Consider the following 17,468-nt stretch of genomic DNA (forward strand, 5'->3'; position numbering starts at 1 on the left):
ATGATAATTACATTGAAAGAAAAGATGCATTTGACTGAAGTTGTTATACAAAATTTTAGACCATTTCATATTGATTTTTCAACGAATTGTTTCTTTTGCCTCATCATGGCAGTTGTGGCTGGTCGATATGGGATGCTTACTCCTCCTGGGCACCTGATCCCAGGTGTTTCGAGGGGTTCTTGTTTGCCCGATTTCAATTTGTATTGATCAACGTACATTACCTTCAATTTCTCATGTTAATTCATTTCCACATTGCTCAAACATTAAGTGATTTTGAGATTTGATATACTTTTCTCGAAATCATTATTTCTTAAGATTCATTTTCCGGAATGTGACTAAATATATCATACAAGTGGAGAGACAGGAAATAGGATTTTTCGAGGGTTGATCCAAAAGTAATGTCACAACTGCTAAAAACTCTTTAATTAACGAGCGTTTTCTACATAATTTTATATACTTATACCTCTGTCTAATTTTATATACTTATACCTCTGTCTATTTTATATACTTATACCTCTGTCTATTTTATATACTTATACCTCTGTCTATTTTATATACTTATACCTCTGTCTAATTTTATATACTTATACCTCTGTCTAATTTTATATACTTATACCTCTATCTATTTTTATATACTTATACCTCTGTCTAATTTTATATACTTATACCTCTGTCTAATTTTATATACTTATACCTCTGTCTATTTTATATACTTATACCTCTGTCTAATTTTATATACTTATACCTCTGTCTATTTTATTTACTTATACCTCTGTCTATTTTATATACTTATACCTCTGTCTATTTTATATACTTATACCTCTGTCTATTTCATATACTTATACCTCTGTCTATTTTATATACTTATACCTCTGTCTATTTTATATACTTATACCTCTGTCTAATTTTATATACTTATACCTCTGTCTATTTTATATACTTATACCTCTGTCTATTTTATATACTTATACCTCTGTCTATTTTATATACTTATACCTCTGTCTAATTTATATACTTATACCTCTGTCTATTTTATATACTTATACCTCTGTCTATTTTATATACTTATACCTCTGTCTAATTTTATATACTTATACCTCTGTCTATTTTATATACTTGTACCTCTGTCTAATTTTATATACTTATACCTCTATCTATTTTTATATACTTATACCTCTGTCTATTTTATATACTTATACCTCTGTCTATTTTATATACTTATACCTCTGTCTATTTTATATACTTATACCTCTGTCTAATTTTATATACTTATACCTCTGTCTAATTTTATATACTTATACCTCTGTCTAATTTTATATACTTATACCTCTGTCTATTTTATATACTTGTACCTCTGTCTAATTTTATATACTTATACTTCTGTCTATTTTATATACTTGTACCTCTGTCTAATTTTATATACTTATACCTCTGTCTTATTTTATATACTTATACCTCTGTCTAATTTTATATACTTATACCTCTGTCTAATTTTATATACTTATACCTCTGTCTAATTTTATATACTTATACCTCTGTCTAATTTTATATACTTATACCTCTGTCTAATTTTATATACTTATACCTCTGTCTAATTTTATATACTTATACCTCTATCTATTTTTATATACTTATACCTCTGTCTAATTTTATATACTTATACCTCTGTCTAATTTTATATACTTATACCTCTGTCTATTTTAACTTTTGTTCTGAATTTCATTTAGTTACATACAATACTTTATAAAATATTAAAATAAACACAACCTTGGGTCTCGTCTATCGCTGCACGGCAAGAATGTAATACGGAAATGTAAAGGTCTCTACACTTGTTGTGTTATATTTTTATACGTTGGCTTTCTTTTTATTGGCTTATCAGTATATAATCTCTTATGCTTTCTTTTTTATTCACATCTCTTTTACAATATTATACATTGAAGTTAATACAATATGATGTTTTTTAAAGAATAGATAGAGAGATAAAGGAGAGAAAAAATTGAGAGAGAGAGAATTAAGAAAAACGCTGATTCCATCTGTTCCATAGGGCATCAAACTTTCCCATTTTTATCAGAAATAAATTTGTGTGTTTCATAATAATAATTCATTTGAGACATTGCAGCACATATATACAAAGGTTTCTCAGTACATCTTGCTGTATAAATATAATATTTAAGCCAAAGGATAATAGTATTTTGAATATCAGTATAATTCTCAATATAACCTAAAATAAAAGTTTCTTCATAATATTAATCACTAGACCAGACTTGTCTTCAAGAAAAAGTACAAAGTCTTCTAGAAATAATTGTGTATAATCACATTCCGATAAAATGTGTTCTATTGCTTCTTGTTTTTTGTTTTGAACATATTTTATCGATTAAATCAAAAGGATTGGAAACAAGTTCCAAAATAACTTACTAATTCCTCTCCTTACATAATACAATACATGTATGTCATGCAAATTAAAGAAAAATAATACAAATGATTAAAAATAAAATTTAACATATCAACTAAGAAAGTCTACATGTTTCATCACTAAATTTATGAACAGCAACAAAAATACTATTATTTATCTGTAAAGGCAAATTCTCATCACGACATAGTAATAGATTTAAATAGTGACCAATTCAAGAACGTTTCTTCTTCCGAGTGGCAAAAATTGTAGTACTTAGAGTCTTTTTTTTTTTTTTTTTTTTTTTTTGTTCAAAATTTTGAATAAAAATGAATTTGCTGCTAAAATTCAGTTTATAATTCTATACTGAAACCATTGGAGTTTGTAGTCTTTTGTCACTTTGAATGGTATTTTGTGATTTTTTTCTCCATTTTTTATTATCGATCTGTAAAATCTCACTCCACTTTGTTTTACCTGTTGACACAGAAGAGTTTTCATTAAGAATTTCATAAAAAACATTTGGATTTCTAACATTTCATCACATTGTTAATACTTGGCATAACTAAAGTATTTTTTTTTTTTAGATTTTTGATAGGTTTGTCAAGGCCAGAATTTTTTTTATCCAAAACGTAATAGCATGAATAATACTATTAAATTCTAAAAAAAAGATTGATCTTTATCATTGGATAAGTATTACAAAAAGATTCAAAACTTAAAAGTGAACCATCTTCATTAATGATATCATTAAAGGTCATAGGAAACGATTCTTAACATTAGGATTTCACTTTTTAAACCTAAAGCTATATATGAAAGAATGTTAAAGAACGAGGGCGCTTTTAATTGGCATTCGGCAGGAATATGGGCGCACTTGAAAAGTGAAAATTTCATTGATCTGTCACATGAAATTTTAGCATTCTTTTCATGCATCGGGTTCCTGTGAAACAGGAAAGGGAAATATTTTCCCGATATTGTATTTTGATTTGCTAAAAAAGAGCTTGAAAATTGGCTAGATGGGTCATTCGGTACAAAATGTTACATTTTTAACACGTTTTTCTAAAAAAAATTTGTTATCTCTGGGTCATCTCTCCATGATTTTGAAACGTTATTTGTATGCATTTTAATTCAAAGTAACTAACAAACATTTGTAAAAAATGGAGAGAAGACCCAGAGACGATAAAAAATGAACTTTTTCCAAAAAAAATCCCAATGTGTAAATGCAGTGCTTCATTGTCGCTTTAAAAACCGTAAGTTGTGTGTAGCGGTGATAGCTCAGTAGTATGCGTTAACCGTCCAGTGCAATGAAAAAGAAATATTTTTGGTTCGATCCTCGCATGCAGCGTTAATATTTTTTTCATTACAAACAATCAGTTCTTTTGTCAGTTTAATTTTATGTACTGATTTATTTTCAAATAGATAAATTCTGGTTGTGTTGCACCGAAAGCGAAAGCAATTCTTCCAACCTACTGACACTTTAATATATACATGTACTTGTAATTGCATTTAACTATATACCCTATATGTGTTTATTATTTATGTGAAGCGTTGCTAAGTTTTACATGTAGTAATTACTAAGATAAGCGTCTTGATATATTAAATTTGACAAAGTATTTCAAACTAAATGTAACATTTTTCCATGTGCGTAACTTTGTAAAGTATGTCCAGCTGTGGTCAACCGACCAAATCGTAGACATTTAAACTATAAATGTTTCGTACGCCTTATTCCTGCAGATCACACGCCAAACACGCCCATCTTCTTACGAGTAGTAATATTTTTTGGCCTTTGTTCTGCTGAAAAATAAAGGTGAAAACTTTTCCACTTGTTACTTTTCTTACCCGCTTATCGTTCTTGATTTTGTGGTTTTGTGACGTCACAAGAGCCCACTGATGTAAACAGAGCTTTAGACTAATGTATTTCTACCATATTTTTATCTAGTTAATTTAAGCTATTTTTGTAAATATAAATGTGTCTATGTTTTCAGGTGAGTTATCTGATTTCGTAGTTCAGTCAATTCAGTTTGAACGAGTCGTTAATAATGCATGGCAGCTCAAAACGGGGGCTTTTTATCGGAGGATGATGAGGATGATGGATATCCTATATAAAATTACGCTTAAATTAAGCTACAACTTCGATTACTTACTCTGCATCAAACCTTTAGAAACAAAAAAATATTTCCCTGTTTAATACACATATACGACATTCCAAAAGGATTCCATCGTCATTAAAAAAAAGTTAATAAGTCGTTTTTTGTTCCAAGAAAAATCGAATAATGCAACATAAAATAGAATAATTTATTAAAAGTGACCTTCTCTGATATGAATAAAAATTTTGATTAAGCTTGTAATATTCTGTTAAAGAAAGAATATGACACTTATATGGGGAAATACCCCTAATGTGAATCCCCAAAATAAACACGGGGCCGGTGGTATTGAAGTCCATGATAAGCGTGAACCACTGAAAATGTCAGCGTCTTTGAAGTTTCGTTTTCCCCGATCCGAAACACACATATTTCTGTAAAAACGATATAGCAATAGAATCCCTGAGTTTATGACATGATTGTATTCTTCTATAAAATATATATATATATATATATAAAGAAGAAATGTTGAGCCCAGAGCAATGAGATTGTTACGATGCCGATACTTTGTGCAGACACAGTTTGACTCTACAATATCGAATTTTGAAATAATCGGTATGTAGTAGTTAACAGTACGGCCCGTAATCAGTTTGCAAATCCATCCATCATTTGCGAGACTACAATTTTAATATTAATGTTCTTTTTAACAGATGATAAAACTTTTGAAATTATATCCTTTACAGAAAAAAATAATATAATACACACTGGAAAAATAAACAGGTTTTTTATACGATGATAAGTACTGATCTTTGATAAATATTTTTACAAATTGACTGGAAAGACACCTACCTTTTTCGTATTTTATGTATTAAATTTTACTAAATTAAAAAAAATGTCGATTTCTAATTCATTCAATATCTACATTTGGTAGAATCCTTATTCTTCATAGAAATATTTCCACATGTTAGAGCTGCTTTTTTTAAACGTCGTTTGTACTAACTCCCATATATACAAGTTTACGTATAGTTCTTGCCAGAGTTGTTTTTAACCCGTCTGCAAACGACACGATTATTTCAAGAACTTTCAATTACAAAAAGAAAGAAATAAGAAATAACAAGGGGGATGGGAGGGGGGGGGGGCGCCAGAGATCGGGTATTGGTGGTGATGTTGTACATGAGTAAGTGAATATTAAGACAGTGTCAAATGATAAGAATTGATTTAATTATATAAAACAGTAACACAAGAATTTTTTTTCTTGTTTTTTTTAAGTCATGTGATACTTAACGCAGCAGGTAAGTATCGTTTGTCAAGAAAAGTGTCATACTGACAGTGTTGGACTCTGTGTGAAAGTAAAACTAGGTTGTAAATAAATGATTTCATAAAAACAACTGCCCTGGTTATGAAAAATGAATTCATTCTTACTCTCCCTTCTTTCTCTCTTCCGATTGCTTTATTTTTCTCTCAATAGATCGAAGTGTCAAACGATGAAAATGATCACATTTTGATTGATAAAACATGCAAACATCTTGCAAATATGCAATGGAATTTTTAAAAAGAGATACTTGCTTGTTTGAAGATCGTATATTTATACTAGGTTTTAGCCATGAATATTATATTCTTTAAAATTAAGCTGCAAAATGACATGATAGTTTTTAAACATTGCATAGCTTTGAACAGCGATTGGGCCTTACTGACGTCATATGCTAAGGGAGATAAACAACGTTAGTCAAAGTGAATTTTCACGACTGAGTAATTTTGATCAACTGTGCTGTAGCTATCTTGCGTAAAAAATCCAAAAAACAATTTCAGTCTAATTTTACCAGCTCATATGAACTTATTCCCGTATGTAACTCAATATGTTCAGGTAATTGTCTCCTATGACCTTTTTAAAAGTAGACTAATGTTACAGTCAAACATTTGTTTATTATAAAAAGGTTTTTCCCCAATAAGAATCATTAGATTATAAAATAAAGGTGAATCACCAGAAAACCTCAGACGTTTTCTCATGATTTGTAATATTAACTAGGACCTAAAGACATCTATCCAAAATTTATTTTTCAAAGTTTTCAGAAAAGTTGTGACTTAATCCCACAGTTTATAAATTTGTCTAAGTTAAAATTTGGGATTAGGTGTTCCATACCCCTATTTCTGAAAAAAAAGTGTCTTATCCAAAATAATTTTATAGAAGATATAAAAGACTTAAGGTTTAACATTTTCAATCCCCCATCTTCATAATATAGTACTCTCCCCACTCCCCTAGACACTTGCCACTCCCCTAGAGTTTTTGGAGTATGAGCTGAAAAGGTACTGGTATCCCCCTTACTCCGTTTTCAACATTGCATGAAAAATGTGCATCTTGCAAACAGTAAATATTATGTTATATTTAAGGCTCTTAACTAAATAAAAGCATCCTAGCGCTTTGCAATATCATCTAAACTTTGGCAGTTGACTGAAATAATTTTAACCGTTTAGAATAATTAAAAGACGTTTACAAGTTGATACCCACTGAACCCATGAACTTATGTTGAAACTTGAAAGAAAATAGGGAGAAAGAAGAAAGTAAGAGCACAAACATAACAGTATAGATGAAATTAGATTATTGCACTTAAAAACAGTTCAACTGAAAATCAAGCTGAAAATCAAGCTGACTACCGTGATAGATATGAGTTATGACTTCCTATTTTCATTTATATTTTGTATTGTATCTGGGTATTTTCACATAATTTATAGCGTCTTTTCTGTATGATGGATTTTATTCCTAAAATTTATGTCGACTTAAAAAATATTGTTTTGAAAAAAAATCTTATCATGGGATTTAAAGATATCAATGTAATTAGTTCGACATACTACAATAAAATATATGCATAATTGTTAAATTGATATACATATACTAGTATTTCTAAGGGAAAAGTTTAAAAATATTGTTTTCCAACTACATATAACTTCGCGGGCGCGGTAATTCTAATGAAACATCTCTCAGATTTATTGACGCCACATACTCAATGTGCCATGCCTAAAGTGTCATATATTTGTTGTATGATTATAGAGAAAAACGTATAAAAGAAGAAGGGGTTGAGAGGGACATGATCAGTAAGATTGTCCCCATTGAAGCAAATATCAATTTACATAACTCTAATAAGAAATGAAATGTATATGCAAGTCTAGCAATAATTTAATATTTATTCTTATTAATAAAAATCAACAATCTCTCCTTGAAATAAAAATTATGCGCTTGCAAAGTATTCATAATAATATTGCCATGACTAAAAAAAAAAAAAAATTATGACAGCCCCCCCCCCCCCATTGTTTCAATATTCATAAATATATTTAGTACTAGTCCTATTCGTGGATGAAACGAATGTAGAAATTAATAACAATATTGTAAAAGTGACGCTGGCTATGTACTCTGTAAATATTTGACGTTTTATTAATCTGTGATAGTAAACATAGGATTTGCCACATTGACGTGAACCTCCACAGCCCCCCCCCCCCCCCCAAACTCAATAAATATAAGCAGTGAATCATGACAGAATATGTATATCAAATAAAATTTTACTATCAGCACATCAGATATAACTTCTTATTACTTAGAATAATGTAAAATATGTTGTGCTTCATTGCAGCCAATCTTCACCAACTGTTTCAAAGTTTAAAGGGGAAAGGGTGGGGGTGAGCCAAATAAAATATATGACCAAAATACACACAGAGATTTAATTATGCAACTGCGAGTATTCATCTTTATTTTCGGGATATATTAGCGGATCTATACTAGATCTATACTCAGGTAAAAAGAAAAGTTGGAGGAGGGACACAAAGATACTCCTGTCTAGCCCCCTCTTCAAAATAGGCGATAGGTGTACAATAGCCCCTATGACAATGCTTATGATCTAACTGCCGATGACTCTCCATTCCTCCTCTTCAAAACATTATTGAATTTGTATCAGTCTATAATCGTATACGATAGTAAATACATGCATATATGGTACAGAAGCTTTCACTGAATCCAAATGAAGTGAAGATTCATTTGAACACCCCCCCCCCCCCCGCGAAGTTATTTCAATAACAATATTTTCTCACTTCATTCTCCAAAATATTTTTATATATATATATATATATTGATATCGGTATAACTTTATATTTATCTTTACATATCAACATTTCTATATTGAAAGGATTAAATATCTTGCTTTGATCAATATCTTAAAATTAATATTTTTTACGTCGATGATACTTACAGCAAAAAAATCAATTAAATAAAAATAGGTGCCTTAAATTATGTAAATATATCTGAATACTATTAAAAAATATGTGTATAAATAAGGAGTTATAACAACTTATATATTGACAAGACAATGAACTATAAGACAATATACAATTAATAACACAACAAGTGTAGAGAACTTTACGCTTCTGTACATGTAATGCACCGACGGATTTTTGAGGTGTCAGAACAATATGTTGACAGCTGATGGCCTAAACTGGGTATGGACACATTTTCATGTTTTGAATTTTTAAACATGTTAATAAGTGACAAGTTAACAAAAAGATCTCACAAGTCGACATAATTATCTGACAGGTAGGAGGAAAAATATGCCACCATACGCATGCACAAACAATATTGAAGAAAATCATTCAGCATGTACAAACAATTAAATAAAATCATCCAGCATGTGCTCATACAAACCTAGCCAAATTCTAAAATTCAGGAGGGAGGTTCAAAGGAGAAAAATATAAAAAATTCTGTAAAAGTAATAACTTTCAAAACTCTGGTCACTCATATTGTTCATTTATTTATTTATTTATATACATGTGTATAAGGAATTTTTCTTTGTCAATTCATGGTCTACGCTCCAGCTAACGGCACTTGCCTTTGTTATTATTTTTCGAGTTTCTTCCACACATTGAAAACCTTGTCGAACTTAATGAAGATTCCTTTAGAAGGTTTGCTAAAAAAGAAAAAAATCATTTCTGTTTACATTTCTTTTTTCCAATTCATTTACAGTCAAGCCTCGTTATTCCGGACGCTTGAGTTCCCGAGCAAATTGTCCGGATTTATGAGGCGTCCGAATTACTGAAACATATTTGGTAAATAAATTGTTCCCAAAACTTTTCATCTGGAAGGTCAACCGTCCAGATTATTTATTGGCGTCCGGATTAAGCAGGCTACACTATACATTAAACTTCTGAATTATATAGTTAGAAAATTAGTTTTGTTACTCTCTTTCTTCTCTCTTTAATATATACCAAACGGGAAGACACCCCTTTTCTATCCTTTGAGGTTAAGCATCAAATTATATTTTTTAGCAAACATTGTAGATTAAGCAATAGTTCAGACTCAGTTTCAATCATGGTGGCAATGCAGAATGTACTTGCGTGACATCTGGTCTGAATCTTTTTATATATCTGATACTTCAGGCATGTTTCATGGGTTTATATGTTTATTTATTTTTGCCTATTAATATTTAAATAAAATACATTTAATGTTCTGATAAAATATAAGCATAATATTTTTAACACCTTTATAGTCTTCTTGTTTATTTGAGTAAGGCTTACAATGATGAAATATATCAAGAATTTTTGATACGATAAACCGATTAATCGGTCGGAACGTTTTGCGGTTAACCGATTGGCAATCCTGTATTCGATTATATATATATAACTATATATATATAATTTTATATATATATATATATATATATATATATATATATATATATATATATATATATATATATATATATATATATATATATATATATATATATATATATATATATTCTTTATTTTACAGTATTCTGATATTTCAGCAGTTCACCTTCTTTAATTTCTTCCACAATAGTTAGGCTAGCCATTTAACCTAAAAGCTTCATACTAGACATGATGATACATTTTTATTGAGAAAAAAAAACCCAACTACAAACTATATTTTAGGAACATGAATTTCCCATTCTATGAGTTCACGTAGTTTTAATTTCAATGAATGATTACACTGTACATGATGATGCATATATAATAACTAGTTTACCATTTGAAATATCGAACACCCTCAAGCATTCCGTCATGTTTTCCATCACCTTAAAAAATATCAATTAGTATAGAAAATAAACTGTTATACATTCTTTTTATGCAGAATGAAAGAAATAATTGTGATTATATTTATAGTGTTGTACAACTTAAAACTAATTTTTAAATGGATAAAAATATTTTTCTTCTAATAGAGGGTATTCTATGTTGGTACATGTTATTTAGTGAAAGAAACACAAAAATGCAGATGAGCTAAGGGTTATATATATATATATAGAGAGAGAGAGAGAGAGAGAGAGAGAGAGAGAGAGAGAGAGAGTTTAAGAACAATCCTATTTTCGGTACATTAAAAAAATTTATATATCCAATGAAAAAAATCAAGATTCACAAGACTGACATAATCATTATATATAATGATAGTTACAGCATTGAGGATTATTTTTTATTTAATGATTCCTTCATATGTAAAGTAGAAGCGGTGGTATTTTAGCGAGAAGCTGTGACGGTACATATTGTCGTTTTGTACATATTGTCGTCGGCGACAATATGTACCTACCCTCACTGCACATATTGTCGTCCATCGGTGCATATTGTCGCCGGCGACAATATGTACCGAGACAAGCCTTATTTTTCTCCTGCATAATGGACGACAAAATGTACAGTCAAGCACCAGCACATACTGTCGTCGGCGACAATATGTACAGTCAAGGTCGGTATATATTGTCGTCGATATATTGTTTTGACGAATATTTACCTGAGAAAAGAAAGGGAAATTGACACACATACACACGCACGGAGGGAGACAGACAGCATTACTCGCAATACTGTAGGGAGAAAACTTTTTGGTCAGAAAATTGTGTCCAGGATTGATGTACATCACTATGACATATCAAGATACCGTAATTCTTGAGATATCTGATAAATCAGCTATTCTTTTTTTCCTGTTATATATACTTGGATATTGAATACAGGTATTTTTTTTTTTTTTTTGGTTCAGTAGTAATGATTATTTGGAAATTATTCTTATATACGATCATGTGCCGATATAATATTATAAATATAATTTATTGTTAATAGTAATATAAGAATAACGCAAAAAATTACATTTTTAGATCACCTGAACTGGAAGTTCAAGTGAGCTTTACTGATCACATTTTGTCTGACCGTCCGTCTGTCTGTAAACTATTCATAATTTCAGCTTCTTTTCAAGTACTGGGTCAATTTCAACACATTTTTACCAAAAACAAACAAGCAAAAACAAAATCAATTTTGTTCAAGTCATGACCCCAGGGGTAATGTGGGGCCACAATGGGTGATCAAAGTTTTACATAGGAATATATACAAAAAATCTTTAAAAATCTTCTCAAACACCCAGACAGATGTAGCCCCCTCCCCCCCTTGTTTGGTGGTTTGATTTTCTTTCTTTTGTGCTTTGGTAAATTCTGTTTGTTTAACTTGTTTATACTTAGTCCACGGGTAAAATTTCATAATTAAATAATTAACTTAACATATACAATAACACTGATGGACGACAATATGCGCAGTGAGGGAAGATACACATTGTCGCCGGCGACAATATGAACAGGACGACAAAATGTACCGTCACAATCACGCTGCAAGAAATAGCATACAAGACACGTCAGTGTGATTCTCACACCAATTACATTCACAAAACTACCAAAAAAAAAAAAACTGCAAAAAACACCTTTGAACAACAATATCCGTGGGGCGACAATATGTACAGTGAGGGTGAGGCACATAATGTCGCCAGCGACAATATGCACATATGTAACTTTTCAGTCGGCGACAATATGTAGTAGTAGTATCTTTATTGGCATATACATTACATATATTGCCACAGAAGTATAACATTAGTTTTATAATATAAACATTGGTCAACAGGTGTTACACAGGTGCTTTATAACATAACTTGAAATATACATATATGAAAGAACAACTATACAGCAGTATCTCCTATTATTAATCTTGCTTTAGAGTAAAGTTTTCCCTCTTTTTAAAACATTCAAACACGTATTTCCCAAGTTTTTTAAGTACATTTTCTGAGTCGGAATTAAGTAATTCAATTAATTTTACCATACTAGGTCTTGCGTAAAAATATTTTTTAATATATTTTTCTCTTAACTCAACATAAAACTTGCATATTAAAACAAAATGATATTCGTCTTCTATTTCGTTAGATGTACAAAATACACATTTTCGTTCACTTATAAGACATTTTTGCTCATATCTACCAGACTCAATACGTAAACAATGTGAAGATAATCTGAGTCTACTTAATGCTTTTCTATGTTTTTCATAATATATACAATTGAGATATTCAGCCTGGTGCATAGTCGGGTTTAGATATTTAAACAATCTTAAAGGATGGGCATTTTCTATCTCTACTTTTAGTTTTTGAAAAAAACAATCAGCCTGCCTTTGTTCAAAATAAACATAAAATACCTTTTCATTTACTGACTCGGGAAAATACCATACATCGCCAAAACCATGTGATAAAAGTGTCTGTTTGACAAAAATGATCCAATTTGTAGACATATTCTTAAAATCATAATTATAAATTGACCTTATAAGACAATTTTCTGATCGAAGGACTTTAAACCAATATTTAATAATGCGAAATGTTCTCGTTACTATCAACGGTTTTCTTCCTAATTCCCCATAAACAGCCGGGGTACATATTGAGGTTTTAACTCCCAGTAGTCTTTTACCAAATTTTAAGTGTATTCGTTCCATTTCTTTTGCCGGTATAGAGCCTCACACTTCTGCCCCATAGTTCATTTTCGAGACACACACAACGTTGAACAATTCACATACTGTTTTACAATCTAGTGACATTTTTTGAACATATGTACAGATGGACGACAATATGTGCAGTGAGGGTAGATACATATTGTCGCCGACGACAATATGTACAAAACGACAAATTGTACCGTCACAGAAGCTCTGTCGTAGTTTACATACATTTAAAGGAATTTCGGGTTTAAAAGGGTAAGTGGGATTTCTCGGTGACTAATGCTTTACTTTATTGAAATCAAATATCAAAAGAATATTAAATGGGCATGTCTTGCAAAAAAAAATATCTATATGTTTCAGTTATTTTTCTCTGACATGTGTAGTTCATATTCGCATTTCGATTTCCGTTAGAGTGAAATTTTGCAATTACCTTCAGAGTCAAGCTCTACACCAATGTAGATACCATCCCGATCTTTTAATCTCCCGACATATTTGACAATGCCACTGCATCGAAGACCATTGTATCTGTCAAATTCTACAACATCCTCAAAACGAATCATAGACGGAGATAGCGGGAAAAGTGGTTTACCTCCTTCGATGTGAAAGGTAGAATCACTGAAATCATAGATTGCTAGGTAATTCAGCTTCATGATTTCAATGTAACACTAAACAAGAAATCATACAATAGATATATCGAATGTTTTGGTTCTAGTCTAGTACCATTTTTTATAAGCTGTAATAGTCAAAGTTGGAGGGGGTATTTATAGTTATTGGCCATTGCCTACTCCATTCAGGTTTTCTGAATAATTATTGCTTTAATTTTAGTAAAATTAATAAGTGTATAGAATAAAGATACTGTTCAATTTCAAAATAATTTAGAGATTCAAAAAATATAATAAATAAAATAAAGACATTCTTACTTCAATCAAAACAAGTCAATGTACAAATATTGCATCAAAAGACATTGGGGGATATAAAAAATTTATTGATTTGAATAAATTTTAATTAGATTAGGCAGCAGACAATGCCTGTAAAAGACATCTCTATTAGAAAATATCTGCAATTTCCTTAGATAACCACAAGGATAGACTTTAATGTCGTATAAGTTTGAATTTAAAAAAAAAGAAATAAATAAATAAACTTTTGAATTTATATTTACACAAACATTGAAAAATTTTTCGAACGATTGCCAGATTAAGTTTCTGATTGACTTTGTTCTGATATATATATATATATATATATATATATATATATATATATATATATATATATATATATATATATATATATATATATATACTGAACAAACCAAATCCAATATTTAGTTATAAGAAAATGTACCTTAATTCACACATTGAAAATCTGTTTTCTGCTTGGACTTGTTTTCTGTTTTTATTGTACAGATTAGAGTCTGACAATCTCGATCGTATTCCCAGCTTGCAGCTCCCTGTAAGTGCCTTATTTTTTCCTTGCACCCTTTCGGGTCTTACAGACTCAAATGATTCTTACATGAAAATAAAAAAAAATCTTCAATCAGAGATTGCTGAGGATAGAACTTTGATCTCTTGAAAGGTATGGGGTACATACTACAGTTAAGAAACACCACATACGTATATATAAGTATAAATGACCGAACTCAATAAGTCATGGCCGGGGTATGTTATATATCTGGATCTCTTCCATATATGTTTATTTCTTTTGTTAATTTCCTACGTATTCAATTAGTTTTAAACTGTGCCTCAGTAATAATAAGAAACAGAATAGGCAACATCCCGAAAAGATGAGAGAAAAAAAGTTTTAATTGTATAAAGAGATATTTTTGCTGCACTGGGTAAAATTTTACTGAAAATTTAGTTACCACGTTCATTCTCCGCCTGCCTTCTCTTGTGTGATGATGTAACATCGTCTTTACTGTCGCAGAAAGACTTTGAACGACGTGTCTCTGGGCCAGCGCACCTTACAGAAAATTCAAAAGTTGTTTGTATGGGAGAGGACACAGCGCCAAAATTCTGTTTGAGCTCGTCCTCTGAAATTATTTTTCCAGAATAAAGAGGTTTCCTAATTTGGATTTTTGATACATTTTCAAGTAGATGCTGAATATCGACATTGAAATGAATGACTTTAAGTGCATCAGCCGAGTCCAATGCTTCCGTTATTCCTTTGAGAAACTCTTTCAAATTTTCAACCGCTTTCTGAAGATCAAGTTGTTTACTCATTAGACCTTTCTGCATGAACCGTTTCATTTTTCTTGCATCATCAATATTGTCTTCCACAACACTATCAACAAGTTTATGCCACTTGTGCCCATTTTCATATATATTTTCCTCAATATTATCAAATTCTTCACCAAGACAATTTAACTTTTCGTCAACACGACCCTTCATTCTTTCAAACATTGGAATGAATGAGTTTGTAACATCATATTTTGCTCTTTCGATCATAAACTTTCTTTCAGTTAAACATTCTAAAACGTCTTTTACATCATGTGACTTGTGGTTACCAGATGTGATACATTTGCTGCAAACTGCCATGTCACAGGTTGAGCAGAACATCTCACATTTCTGATGTCCAAGAACAGAACACATTGGAAACTTTGGCTGATTGTCCTTCTTAAAGATCAAAGATGTCACATCATGAAGCTTATTCATTGTACTGGACATATGTTTTCCCACACAGGACTCACAAAGATTGACGGAACAGGAATGACAACGGAATTCTCCATTGCTATAACACATGCAACATCTCACTACATCTTGAGCCTTGCAAACGGTAGCCATCCTCTGCTGAAAGAAAATGATACGTTATAACAAGCATTCTGAGAGTATTGCATTAGCAATACTAGTCCACAGGCACTTGGGGTCTGGACCCTCCCCCCCCCCTTTTCCATTTTTTTTTCTTTTTAAATATGGGGTCAAGTCACCTTTTTCCTATTTTTGTATTCTAATATGCACTATATGTTATCAGTAATGTAACTCTTTTGTCTCTATATGCTGTTTTTAAATATACCGTTTTTGACTGATACATAAAAAGAGAGAAGGCTTGCAACTCTTTTCTCGTCGTCTGCCTCACCTCGCTTAAACTTCGCCTGATTATTTATCTAAAGCATAAGAACACATGGAATATGCATACATCAATAAATTTGTTACACATTCTTCTTCCTTTTCATATTTCCATTTAATTTTTATGTGCCCCCGATTTGTAAATATTTCGATTAAATCTACCGCATCTAGGGTAAATTTTGTTGATGTGCACTAGCTGGGACGGAAGTGCAATAACGGTAACTCTAATTTTACAAATGTTCTGTATTAAATAAAAAATTCCAAGCTTTGAAATAAAAATATTGAGAAATTTGGTTGTCTAAGTCGTATGTTGAATGTTGATCTTCATCCATTAGAATCTGCTAGTTGGAGTTATCTTATACACAAAACTTACCGTTACATATATTATGAAGAGAAAATTCGGGATATTTTTCCCTCTTTCATTTAAAGTTCCGAATGACATTACACTTAATGATGACGCCCGAAAATACCGGACACTTCCGTCCCAGCTAGTGCACATCAACAAAATTTACCCTAGATGCGGTTGATTTAATCGAAATATTTACAAATCGGGGGCACATAAAAATTAAATGGAAATATGAAAAGGAAGAAGAATGTGTAACAAATTTATTGATGTATGCATATTCCATGTGTTCTTATGCTTTAGATAAATAATCAGGCGAAGCTTAAGCGAGGTGAGGCAGACGACGAGAAAAGAGTTGCAAGCCTTCTCTCTTTTTATGTATCAGTCGAAAACGGTATATTTAAAAACAGCATATAGAGACAAAAGAGTTACATTACTGATAACATATAGTGCATATTAGAATACAAAAATAGGAAAAAGGTGACTTGACCCCATATTTAAAAAGAAAAAAAAATGGAAAAGGGGGGGGGGGTCCAGACCCCAAGTGCCTGTGTACTAGTCCCCTACCGGCAAGTGTAATCTTGTTCCCGTTAAGAATTGAAAATGCCATAATTCCGTCAAAAATTAATGAAGCGGGACGAAATGCAAACTTGATCTATAACTAATCAAGGTAAAGCCACATACCAAAAATCAGCTCAATATCTACAAGCGTTTAAATCTGTCTTTTTTAAACAACAAACCAGTACAGATCTTTTTCAACTCCTTGTAAAGATTTGAAAAAAAATAAATGAAAAATGAGTGCTTTGTCAAGAACCCTACGTGAA

The 17,468-nt window shown here is 31.0% G+C and overlaps 2 protein-coding genes across 2 annotated transcripts in view; both read right to left on the bottom strand.

Moving 5' to 3' along the window:
• LOC133190024 (TPR and ankyrin repeat-containing protein 1-like) overlaps nt 1-17,468 on the bottom strand; it is a 490,694-nt gene that overhangs the window by 252,278 nt on the left and 220,948 nt on the right. The window lies entirely within an intron of this gene.
• Nucleotides 9,318-16,035, bottom strand: LOC133190140 (uncharacterized). Its single transcript, XM_061325607.1, has 5 exons — nt 15,101-16,035; nt 14,584-14,746; nt 13,673-13,857; nt 10,490-10,538; nt 9,318-9,410 (listed from the first exon to the last, which is right to left on the bottom strand). Exons 1-5 carry the CDS (start codon nt 16,017-16,019, stop codon nt 9,341-9,343), a joined length of 1,386 nt encoding a protein of 461 aa, XP_061181591.1. The 5' UTR covers nt 16,020-16,035; the 3' UTR covers nt 9,318-9,340.

The sequence above is a fragment of the Saccostrea echinata genome, unplaced genomic scaffold (genome assembly GCF_033153115.1).
Source record: "Saccostrea echinata isolate AGI-Se365-2 ecotype Australia unplaced genomic scaffold, CSIRO_AGI_Sech_v1 ptg000020l, whole genome shotgun sequence".
Lineage (NCBI taxonomy): Eukaryota > Metazoa > Mollusca > Bivalvia > Ostreida > Ostreidae > Saccostrea > Saccostrea echinata.